This window comes from Bufo bufo, chromosome 1 (genome assembly GCF_905171765.1).
Source record: "Bufo bufo chromosome 1, aBufBuf1.1, whole genome shotgun sequence".
NCBI classification, from domain to species: domain Eukaryota; kingdom Metazoa; phylum Chordata; class Amphibia; order Anura; family Bufonidae; genus Bufo; species Bufo bufo.
In genome coordinates this window covers 65,803,192-65,815,741 of record NC_053389.1, presented here as the reverse complement: position 1 = coordinate 65,815,741, position 12,550 = coordinate 65,803,192, and the positions used below count along the sequence as shown (strand labels likewise).

The window sequence follows — 12,550 nt, the reverse complement described above, 5'->3', positions numbered from 1 at the left end:
TGCTCCCTGTTCTGTGCGCATTTAAAGCTGGGTGGTGACACCTTCTATGGAATGCACAAAGCCAGACTGTCCGGCACTTATTGGCTTTCAGATGATGAAGCTGGAGCAGGAGGCTACATGCAGCATCTAGGAATAGGCTGATGGTGGTAGTTAGATTCTGCAGTGCTTAACAGAAATGATCATTTCTTGCTGTCCCCAATGGGGCTAACAATCTAAGTCCCCTATCAGTATGTCTTTGCAGTGTGGGAGGAAACCCGAGAACCCAGGGGAAACACACAGAAACATGAGGAGAACATACAAACTCCATGCTGATGATGTCCTTGGTCAGATTTGAACCTAGGACCTCAGCGCTGCAAGGCACCAGTGCTAACCACTGAGCCCAGCGTAAAGGAACGTGGAGTAAGACCTACAGTGATCACAGGGGAGCTTGGTACAACGGCCTCAGGATGCAATATTTTCAACATACAGTGGTCTTTCCTGGGCCATCGTAAGTTAAAACCAGACTCCACATACAATGCCTCAGACTCTAATCTAACCAATCAACATGGCCATTTCTCTGGTAAAACACCTGTATTGGTTGTCTAATAGCTCCTCTGTACAGTACAGTGCGGTATTACTCGTCTGGTACTGCCCCCTGTCTGTGCCAGGATGAGCTCCTCCTTTAGACACCAGTTGACGGCAGCTCCATTTTACTTTTCTGGTACACAGTGTGCTATACAGGACCCTGACTATTATATGTAGGACTTGCCTTATCTGTCTTAGTTATCTGCTTATTTTTCTAAAACCTAAAGGGCTATTCCCATCACATACAATGGGGGCATATCGCTAGGCTATTCCCCCATTGTCTGATACGTGCGGGTCCCACTTCTGGGACCTGCACCTACAAGGAGAACGGAGCAGGAAGAGCTGTGGCTGGAGGGCTCAGCTTTTTTCATCGGCCCCATTGAAATGAATGGAGGCTGGCCCTACATTAATTTCCCAGCTCCGTTCTCGTTGTAGGTGCGGGTCCAACCCCTGGCTCACCTATTTCCATGTGCCCCATAGAAATGAATGGGAGCAGGGGCTGAGTGCGCGCGGTGCACTCCTATTCACTTCTATGGGAGTAGCACTTTATGGTGGTTGGACCCCGAGGTCCTCCAGCCGCAGCTCTTCCTGCTCCGTTCTCCTTGTAGGTGCAGGTCCCAGAGGTGGGACCCGCACTTATCAGACAATGGGGGCATATCCTAGCGATATGCCCCCATTGTATGTGATGGCAAAACCCCTTTAATTTTCTCTTATCTTGGGATGACATTCTTGGACTTTAGAACCAATTACCATTTTTTCAGATCGTTATGAACTCAAGTTACAATGGTTTCAGCCTAAAATGGTCATCGCGAATCCAATTAATATTGTAACCTGGGGGACCTCTGTATACTAATGCGTGATTGAGAAACTTGACGCATAAATATATTCTCTAATAAAGAAGCATTGCGAGTATATGTATTATGGTTGTAAATTTTTGTTTTATTGGAAAATATAACAAAGGCATTACAAGCTTTAAACAGTGCAAATTAGGGTATCAATCACCATTATTATTGCATAAGTACATAAGTGATGTCAATCAATGATATAATAACATGAATATGATGTAATTCCTAGTTCAAAAAAGAGAAACCTATGATTGGTATGTCTAGTGTTATTATACTAATATTTAACCTAAGCATAAAACATGTAAAGAAAGGCATTCTTTATTTATGATTACTATTTAAAGAAACTGATATATAGCATTTGAGATAGGCGCGTAGAATGGTGAGAGGAGGGAGGGGGAATGGGAAGGGAAACCTAGAACAAAGGGACATAAAGGGGGAAACAAAAATAAAACATTGTCACATGTTGTTTTATAAAATCAAAGAAAAAGGACAATCATATCACAAAGACATGCTTTAATCAAAGTATTTGGATATATTGTTGGTAGATGCATAGTCGTTCCATTTGGTCCAGATCCTGAGATACTTCTTGAGATTCCCTGCAATTGTCCACTTGAGTTTTTCAAAGAGTATATGTATTATGGGATGTAATACATGTGCAGGTTTAATATAAGCATCTTTCCTCCATAGAGAGTCCATTGCTGTTTCCTTACTATGCTGAAAAATCCCTTCATTTCGTGAAACGACAGATGGAAGCCGTTATCGACCAGTGCCTGGCGAAGCCTGCTGTAAGACCATGTTCTTTGCTTCCTTGGGGGCTTTTCTGGTTTTTGAGGTACACTTGTAATTCTGTGCAGTGTGCATTTTATTAATATGTGCCATATCTTTCAGGACGTTATAGGGAAATCAGTCCAACAGAAGCTATGCATTCCCTTATATTATGCATCAGAGAGGTAACTCTTTCATATAGATTTTTTTGCTTTATTTGTTTAACTGTATAAGAGTATGTCGTATATATCAGCAGCAGATGTATATAGGTTTAGTCTGGAAAGGTATACACATACACTCGGCAGAACTCGACTCCCCCCAAATCAAGCCGTGCTTGCTTCGACCGAGCAAAGTGTCATGTCCAACCCTTAGTTCACCTCACATCTGCCGTCGGGGGGGAAAAGTGAGGGCACGGCTGTGCACATTAGAGGTCAGCCTGTACTTCAGAAACCTTCCATAACCGTTGATTAGAAATGTTCTGTGAGATGGAGTTGTGAGGAGTGATGTGAAAGTATAACCATGAAGAGGTTTGCTGCTCTGCAGCTTCTTTTCTAAGGTCAGCTTCACGTATATCAGCTGTGCCCGGCCAGTAATTTTATTCCGGAGCCGGACACAACTGATATATGTGCACTGCTATTCTGTGCACACATCCGGTGTCTGCCACTGATAACGCCAGACAGAAAAACTAGCGTTTTTCTATGTGGTGTCATGGTAGAATTTTTGTATGATAAGGGATTTAACCATGTTAGATCTGCAATGCTCCGAATCTTAAAATTTTGTCTCTTGGTGGTATTTGAGTCTTCCAATCAGCAGAAGACCCCTTTTATTATAAAAAACCAGGGTGTTATCCTTATAACCTTAGAAGAAAGGATTGCAAACAAGCTCAGCCCCCTAATGCCACCAGATACAAGGCAGCTATCTTATAAGTCAATATTCTACACTTTAAACAGGCCTTGAGACATGACTCGGATATTAAATAAGCCAGCACCTTATCTGCAGACAGCTGTTTCGGGTTGATTGCCCCTCATCAGTGCAGAGCAGAGAGAACCGTCTTAACTGGGTGAGAGGCCAAGTCTGGATTATAAGTCTCCGCACGCCAACTAAGGCGCTCTTTCCCCAAGGAGAGATAGTACCCACCAAGTCCTTATAACCTAAAGATACAAATGAGCCAATAGGATTTTGACATGCGTTATATCCTCATAGTATGAATCTGGACACAATTAGGATACTCCAGGTGAGAAAACCAAAGGCAAAAGAAATTCCTCTCTCTAAATACGTGACGTCCCCTCTGTAGCCATCTAGCTTTTATACCAAATACTGCAACCTAGGTATATCCAATATTTCATTATATTTCATTAATTCTACTATATCGCCGTTATTGCAAGTGATGCACCGGATGGATGAGACCGATCCTGTCGAAAAATATGGAATCCGTTCTGGCTTCAGTTCCTCTCTGGTATTTTCTTCTTTACGTGGGGAACGGGCTGAACTGGGTCACCGGATATATGTGAAGGGGCGCTAATAGATTATTAACTAATGTGATGTGCACACACATTTCCTGCAATACCAGCAGCAGAAAATGGTTTATGCACAACGCTGTGAGGACGAGCTAATTCCCTTTTCTTCAGTGCTAGAAGCTCACAAATACAGTACAAGTAGAGAGCAGGTAGCATTGATGTTTCTGAAGGATTTAGTGCACTCCTTGTACTGGAGAAATACACCAGCAGCCTTGTAGTGGTTTGCATGTCTCTGGACGGTCCAGCAGTTTATGGGTTTCCGTTCTGTACCACGTAGAGTTAGTCACGTAGTAGGACTAGAGTTGAATGACTGAACATCTTTCTGATTTTCTTTGCAGTGAGGAGCCTTGTCCAAGGCTGATTTCTTTACCATCCCTGTAAGTGATTTACTATAGAACTGCATATCCCCGGACTATTGGAAAGATCTCCAGATTATGTTGTGTCTTATTTTCCAGCTGGAACGATAAATCGCAGAATCTGCACTATGTCCTGTTCCGTATGATGGAAAGCTCAGTCACCAAGCTGTTCATTTTCAGGCAGCCAACTGATGTCTCTAGGTATAAAAGGAAGGCGCGCAAAGTTAAATAAGTTGATTTAAAAAATTTGGATGTTTGGGTTTTTAGAAAACTTTTTAAAAAGAACGCAGCAGACCAGGCCTTACACATAACGACGCGGCCCCAGGGCTAAACTTTCATACCATACTACAGAAACGTAATGTAAATGCTGCTCTTAAGCTGTGGGCATACACAATCCATAGCTGTTGAAGGCTATCTCTAGTGACTCCCTCCCCGCTCTTCCATACACGTTCAGCCAAATGTGTATTGTATGGAGGGAGCGGAGAAAGCTGCTGCTAGAGACCTCTGCTGCCTCCTTGTTTCCTGGGAGAACGAAAGGATTGAGAGAAAATAATCGCCTGATCCTTGTGTCCCCCAACATCATCTGTGGGGGTAGAGTTGGGAGTTTCACACATACATAACAGCGCCGGTGGGTTCAGCTGAACGTACACTAATATGTATGGGAGTCTACAGGATTAATCATAATGGCTATTGCTGCCTAGTACATGGCGCTAGAAAGGAGAATGACGCCCCCTTCCTCGCAGGATGGAGATGTCCTTGCTGGAAGGGATCCTAACCATAAAGCTGGAAGTGTCCATCAGATGCTCAGCAATGGATTTTCCGACCACCAATCATGGTGTTAATTCAAAGGCTATAAAGTATAAAGTTAAAAAGATGAGATACACTCAGTACCTTTGTTTTCCTCAAGATTTCCGGAGGTATCTATCAGTGACTTATCTCCCTCCCAATATAACTATAAGGGGGAAAATGGTGGCCAGCCAACAACTTGTGTTTATTGCCAGCTCTCGCATTAGGAAAGGTAATTAACGGAAATATCTTGAAATAAAATTATTACGACAATCGTAACCTTGATAAGTTGGACTAATAATAAGGTTGCAGACTACAGAGAATTACATTTTTTTTGCCAGAAACATTGGGTCCACCAGCAGAATAGAGGCTGATTCCCGTGTGCCCCGCGGCAGATACAGATGTAAGATGGCGCGTCTGCGGACAGTGAGAGCGTGCAGGATTTGACTTAACTTTGCTTGCTGTATTATTGGATCGCTCCTGCTTACACCTATAGATTGTAGAGTCCATAGAGCTCCCTGGACTTTGATTTTGCTAACCTGTACTTAGGAAAGGCCATTAATATCAGATGAGTTGAGGTCTGACTCTCAGCACCTCAGTTGATTGAAGGGGTCATGGCATACTGGTGAGCATGGCATTGCCACTCCATCAGTGGGGATGCCAAACACCTACCAATCTGATCTCTTAGGATAGGCCATCAATACCGAGGCAGTATCATACATGACAGAAAATTATACTTTTTTGTGTTCAGATTTAAAGATGTATGAGATCGGAAGGAAGGTCGCTGTTGGAAGATGTCACCCGGCATTTGTTGTTTGCCATATATTCATCTTTTCTGTCTGTTTTTTTCCTAGAACTGTGAATAAAGCATTTGTTGCTGTGGAATTCGGAGGTTCCTTAAACAGTAGCACGTGTGAAAATCCAGAACCAGCGTGAGTATGGTCTGTGGGTAGTATCTTAAAGGGGTTTTCTGGGGCTACAGCATTGACGACCTGTGCATTGCATAGGTCATCACTATCAGATCAGTGGGGTTCTGACTCCCAGCACCTCCACCGATCATCTGATTGAAGGGAGCACTGTGGCCTCTTGATTGGGACTGATCTGCAGTACCAGACACATCCACTATAAAACGTAAAGCGCTGTGGCTGAGAGACCAGAGCATTACAGCCCCTCTAAACCCCAACCAGTGGACACAAACCAATCTTATATGATGACCTATACCAAGGGTCCAGAAAACTCTGGATTAATTTACAGTAATGGCTACAGCCCCCAAAAATAGCGGTCTCCGCAGGTGAAACTGTATTGCTGTCCTCAGAACGGCAATACTGTTGAATAGTGTGGCAGGGCACAGGAGCGGGCATTCCCAGCCCTGCTGTTCACTCTCATAGGTCAGTACGCCTGAAGCCCATGAGGCCCTACAGGCGGTTATGAAGCAATGACCACCCCCTAGGGTTCGAGCAACTCAGGCCATAGCTGGAAGCGCCCTATGACCATGCTTAGTTTACGGAAGCATGGAACAGGACTCAAGTGAATATTTAGTTTTTGCTGTCAATTTGGGGGAACATACTACAGGGGGTCGGCGCTGTAGAGTGGCGTTATTAGTATAGGGGGCAACACAGGGGGACATTAAAAGTACTGAGGCAATACAGAGGGCTTTATAACCAATAAGGGCACTACAGGGGGGCATTATAAGCACTAGGGCAATACAGGGGGGCTTTTCAAGTACGGGGGGCACTATGGGGTGACATTATTACTGGAGCAATACAGGGGGCATTATAACTACTAGGGCCACTACACAAGAACTTTATATCTACTGGGGGCACTATAGGGGTGCATTATAACTACTGGGGGTACCATAGAGGGGCCTTATTACTACTGGGTGCTCTATGAGAGGGTTTTATTACTACTAGGAACACTAGAGGGGACCTTTATTGCTTTTGGGAGCACTTTGGGGGGCCATATTTTAGGGGGCATTTTTTCTACAGGCACTTTTGGGAGCATTATTACTACTGGGGGTGCTGTGGGGGACATCATTATTGGGCACTATATAGAGGGCACTACTAATAACAGGGGCACTCTCGAAGTATTAATTCTATCGGGGACACTGTTAGCAATGAGGGTACTGGGAATGAATTATAATTGGTGGGACTTTTAGGAGCACTATTAGTATGGGGGGGGGGCTACATAATTGGTACTGATAGTTCTTCAGTATAGTATTTGGGGGCATTGGAGATGTCTGTGTGGCGAACTCTGCAGAGATGAGACATGGCTGAAGGAAGTAGTCATGACGGTCTGGGACAAATGGAGAAGATGAGGAAAGAGAACTGGCATAATCAGAGGAGATGTCTGGATGTAATAGGTATGTAGAGGTATACGTGCCTGTATGTTTGGCCGTTCTGAATATAATGTCAATCCAAATAGTCCATTAGCACTGGGGCGGGAGAGGGAGTGCACACTAACATATCGGGCATGTCTGTTTTATAATGCCAGGGCTGAATTTCAGTCCCAGGCCGGCTCTGTTGTAGAGACTAATATAAAATCATTTCTCATTGTCAGACATTACAGTTGTCTCGATGCTCGTTTTTATGAAGATGAAGTTGTGACTTTGGTACTAAGAGATAAGACTGAGCCAGAGGGAAAAGACAGGATTTTGGCTCTTCTTCCACTGTCTTCGGTCTATTCTGATGAAGAGGCAGATTATCATTTCATTAGAGATCCAAATAAGAGGTAAGTAGTCATATATTTTATTTATATAGCCCCAACGTAATCCACAAGGAGAAAGTAAAAAACATCTACTAAGGCAATAAGCTTTTTAGAGCTTACAATCTTACAATATATAGGATTATTCATTTTTGGGGCTATCGGTAGATGTACTGTGTGATAGTGATTCATAAGAGGACCTATTACTTAAATTTCACATGAATCTAACAGTTGTGGAGCATCTATTCTTAGAACTGTGTGTTGTTATTCCTCGGTTATTACTCTTGGAAATTTATAAATAAATTGACCACATGGTTTTGCCATTCCCCCCTGTCCTCCACACTTGTCAATGCATTCATAAATTTCTGGGAGGGATAATAGAGGGACAGCACGACAATGCAACTGTATACATCTAATGAAATCAGGTACACTGAGTTTGTGATTTCACACGTCCATTGATTGTGTTTTTAACACAAGATTTATTAACGTTTTACTCCGGTTATATTGTACAGGCTGGAAGAGCAGTGCGCTGACCTCCCCTCTCGCACCGTTAACCTGGAGAGTCAGTGGCGCGTGCTGGAGAATATCAAAGCTCATTATGTGTCTGTGAATGGTATACGCAAAGTGGCATCTGTGGTAAGTAATGCCAATAATATATTCCCTCCTGCACACAAAACTATTAAAAGGGAAGGTCCACCTGTGCGACCAGTTTTATTTCTCGTCCGTGTCATTGGGAGACACAGCAAAAACCTTGGGGTAATTTAAAAGCAACTTTGCCAATAGCTTAAACTTAAATATAATACCGTTTTATGTCTGCATCTGCCATGGAGACCTATGGGGGTCATTTATCAAGCTGAAATACAGATAAATTAGGCGTATTTCAGGCGACGATTGCGGCGCAACAGTTAGTTGCTCTGCAATCTGCAACGTCTTCCCAATCACGCCAGGTCTAAAAAAAAAGTGGGTGGAGAGGAGACCGGCCGGCGTAGAAAAAGGTCTAAATTTAAGACCGATAGGAAGCTGTCTTACCTTTTAGAAGCTGCGGTGGATCCGCCAATGTTATGAAGAGTCATGCGCCTATTCATAACTCCGGCGATCCACCGCCAGCTATAGGGCTTTATTAAGTCCGGCGTCTAAAACGACTTAATAAAGTCTCAATTAATGTGCCACTACGCGTCCAAGGTAACAGACTAACCACAAACCCTGTGGCGTCTGAACTTATAGTAATATTCCTGCTTCTTACTTACGCATTGAACTAGTTAGCAAAAAAAGGAGGTTCAGAGTTTGTTTGTAGTCTGTTACCATGGATACACATCAGTCTGAATTGGAGCTGTAGACACAAACCAATAGGAGAATTTTAAACGCAAAGTTGCTTTAGTTATCATTTAGATGCATTGGAAAAAGTGTTGCAAAGTCCAGCTGAACTTTTCTGCCCTTTTTTTTTTTTTTCTTAAGGGTTCGTATACAATTAGAAAAACATGGCTACTTTATAAAAAAAATAGCCCCTCACCTGTCCATGGGTTGTGCCTGGCATTGGAGCTCCACTGCATTGAAGTGAACGAGGATGAGCTGTAATACCACACACGACCTGTGGACAGGGTTGGTGCTATTTTTTGGAAGAAAGGAGTTTTCCCACTAACAATACTTCTCTTCTAACCACAGTACAGAGTATACGAGTCTAATCACTGAGGGTCCTGCCACCTGGACCCTCCGCAATCACGAGCCTCATAAGAACGGAGTGGGGGTGTGCATACGTGACCAACTCTCCATTCATTTCTATGGGACTGCCAAGTATCCCACTCAGCTATCTGCATCATTTTCATAGAAGTGAATGGAGCAGTGGTCACACGTGCACACCACCACTCCATTCTCATGGCACACTCTGGGACCTCTGATCTCTTGCTTATGGTAGGTCCCACCGTCAGGACACCCACTGATCAGACACATAGACCCTTTGGATAGAAGATAACTGTTGTTAGTGGGGAAAACCCCTTTAACTCTTATGTTAATCATGGTGACTCTGCAATACTGGTGCCACGGGTCCAAACTCAACTACGTAGAACATATTCATGTAGCTTATGTGTTCTCTCCGTCAAAGATGTGCAGGGCAAATGCTGATGACAAATGGATGATCCTAAAGGGGTTCTGAAATAATGGCAGGACCTGTAAAAGGAAGCTTACTTACCTGCCTTCCGGGGCTGGCTCTCCACTCCTTTTCCTATAGGTCTGCAATGCTCCGCTGGACTCCCTCCCTGTAAACATCTGGTTTAACATCACCTGCAGCCATTGACTGGGCGTAGTGGTGACTGGCTCTCCTTATATCATGACAAATGGTCACATGACACAATGGGATCCGGCCTGTGCTGCGGCCAGTGATTGGCAGCTGCGATGTCAAACCGGATGTTTACAGCAAGGGAACCCAGCAGAGCATCCCAGGCCTGGAGAAGAAGAAGCGGAGAGCAAGCACCGGGAAAGCAGGTGAGTAAGCTTCCCTTTACAGGTCCAGCCAAGTGGAGGGGTTTGCCTCCATCCCATTTTTGTATAAAAGATGCAATCAGTGAGTGTTTGCTTGTTTCTTGTCTGATCGTTGCCGGAACTGCCTGCCGGATCCGGAAATCCGTCTGCAAACGGAAATCATTTGGATCCGGATGCGGATCCGTCTAACAAATGCATTGAAATACCGGATCCGTCTCTCCGTTGTCATCTGGAAAAACTGATCCGGTATTTTTTTTTTTTCACATTCTACGCATGCTCAGACCTGAAAACCGGATCCGTCAATGCAGCAATTTCCTGAACACTTGGTACCGGATCTGGCATTAATACATTTCAATGGAAATTAATGCCGGATCCGGCATTCCGGCAAGTGTTCCGGAATTTTGGCCGGAGAAAATACCGCAGCATACTGCGGTATTTTCTCTGGCCAAATACCGTAAATGGGACGGAACGGAAGACATCCTGATGCATACTGAACGGATTGCTTTCCATTCAGAATGCATTAGGACAAAACGGAAGCGTTTTTTAACGCCCCTATGGCTGAACTCATTACCGGAAAACTTTAACGCTAGTGTGAAAGTACCCTTACAATGCAGATGTGGGTTCTTCATTTTTGATATAATACAACCGGATCTGTTCTGAACAGGTGCAGCCGGTTGGTTAAAACAAAAGCGTTTTGCTGTGGTTATGAGATCCCATGCCAGATCTCAAAACTGGACAGCAAAAATGCAGATGTGAAAGTAGCTTTAGAGATAAAATCTGCTTCCAATTATATTATTGTAATGGGGCCTCTTTATACCAAAGTCGTAACCAGCAGAATAGAAATGTAGGGTATTTTTGAGTGTGGAGTTATTAGCTGTGGTTTATATCTTTATTGTGCAGCTAAGTTCCAATCTACGACACTTGCGAGTGTTTGAAATGGACGTGGAAGACGACGGAGAAGAAGAGGAGGAAGAAGGGTCTCATTCTCAAGATGTCACTGAGGAAGACTTGGATCATACCACAGACGATGCACAGAACAACAGCCTAGAAGCAGCAGATGTTACAGAAGAAAGTCTGGAGTCCTGAGTGTATGTGAACGCTCAGACCTCCAATCATGTTCAGTAGACTTCTGTGAAGCTCATTAGGTGATTTCTGTCTGTGTGGTCAATAAAAGTGTAGACAACAGGATCCAGAAACAAAGGGCCCACCAGTAATCTGTGTATACTGAACCAGCGCTCGGACCACTCCTAATTTTAACACTTGATGCCATTTACCTTCCAGGGGGTGGGTTTGTAACCAAAATGCATCTTGGACAACTGCTATGTATGGGAGCAGATTACAGTGTCCACAAATTTGCTTGTTTGTTTCTCAAGTGTTTTTAGTCTTGAAACATCCAGTAATAAATGTGAATATTTTCTACGGTTTCCTCATTCTTTTTAGTTTGGCAAGTTGTACGAGCGTGTTTACACTTATCATCTCCTGTCATGTAAGATTATGGGGGTAGATTCATAAATGTGCATGTGATTACACACACAAAATGGGTTATAAAACTCTGCATTTTACATATAACAAATGCAGTTTAGCTGCAATCCTACATATGTTGTTATCACAAGCAGTATGTTGCAGTGGAGCCCTGGCCTAAAAAAATAGAGCAAGAACAAATGACTTGGAAATAGGGGTTCCCAAGAGGTCCGCTCATGTAAATTCTGCCTCTAATCTATTCTGCTGCTTCTGTGTTCTCTGACGGGTAAACTCCAGTAATGGCTTATACATCTGTATTACTATATCCATAAAATTGCAGATTCGGGTTATGGTCGTATCGGCACTGTAATGGCTGCCGTAAGTGTTGTCAGCATCATCCAGTAATCTCTAGATAAAATGAGGCAGATGGGATTGTGTAATGTTCTTGTTATCTGCTTGTTTCCATGGTATAAGGATCTGGTGAGCTTTGAACTCTGTACCTTTGATTGTAGTGAAGCATCTCCTGGTATTTATCTGGCGTTCTATTCCTGGAGTCAAATACATTTAATGTAATCCCATCTGTTCACATTACTTGTGGTCCATGTTTTTTCACTATTACCCACATGTCATGTACCGCTTGAGGGGGCTCTTTCCCATCTCCAATGTAGTATGTGGGCTTGACTCTATTCTCTGTCCGAGATTTGGTTATTTCTTCAAGTAGAGAATGGTTTTCTGATCCGATAGATTCTCAGCTAAGTTGTAATCACCAAATCAAACAATGGTTTACAGTCTAAACATGTCTCAAATTTTGTTATTCCCCTTCTACAGTCAGTTTGTCCCCAAAGCAGAAAGAAACCTTAGGCTAATCCTAGGATTAGGCAGTGATTGCTCTCCTTAAAGAGACCAGCTATGTATGGAGATTTCTCGTGCATGGCATTGGGGGACACAGCACCATGGGTATATGTCCAACTACCACTAGGAGGCACTAGACACAAAAAGTGTTGGCTCCTCCCCGTTGGGCTATACCCTCTCCACAGGCACAAGGCTATTCAGTTTTTGTCTAGTGTCCGTAGGAGGCAGA

At 43.5% G+C, this 12,550-nt stretch overlaps 1 protein-coding gene across 1 annotated transcript in view; it reads left to right on the top strand.

The window, feature by feature from the left end:
* ANAPC4 (anaphase promoting complex subunit 4) overlaps positions 1-11,421 on the top strand; it is a 75,398-nt gene extending 63,977 nt beyond the window's left edge. The window contains exons 22-29 of the mRNA XM_040425568.1: positions 2,097-2,194; positions 2,298-2,359; positions 4,030-4,068; positions 4,147-4,248; positions 5,688-5,765; positions 7,390-7,560; positions 8,046-8,169; positions 10,909-11,421. Of these exons, the coding sequence (XP_040281502.1) occupies positions 2,097-2,194; positions 2,298-2,359; positions 4,030-4,068; positions 4,147-4,248; positions 5,688-5,765; positions 7,390-7,560; positions 8,046-8,169; positions 10,909-11,094 (860 nt within the window). The 3' untranslated portion in view covers positions 11,095-11,421. The remainder of the gene's footprint in view (positions 1-2,096; positions 2,195-2,297; positions 2,360-4,029; positions 4,069-4,146; positions 4,249-5,687; positions 5,766-7,389; positions 7,561-8,045; positions 8,170-10,908) is intronic.
* Positions 11,422-12,550: the final 1,129 nt, after the last annotated feature.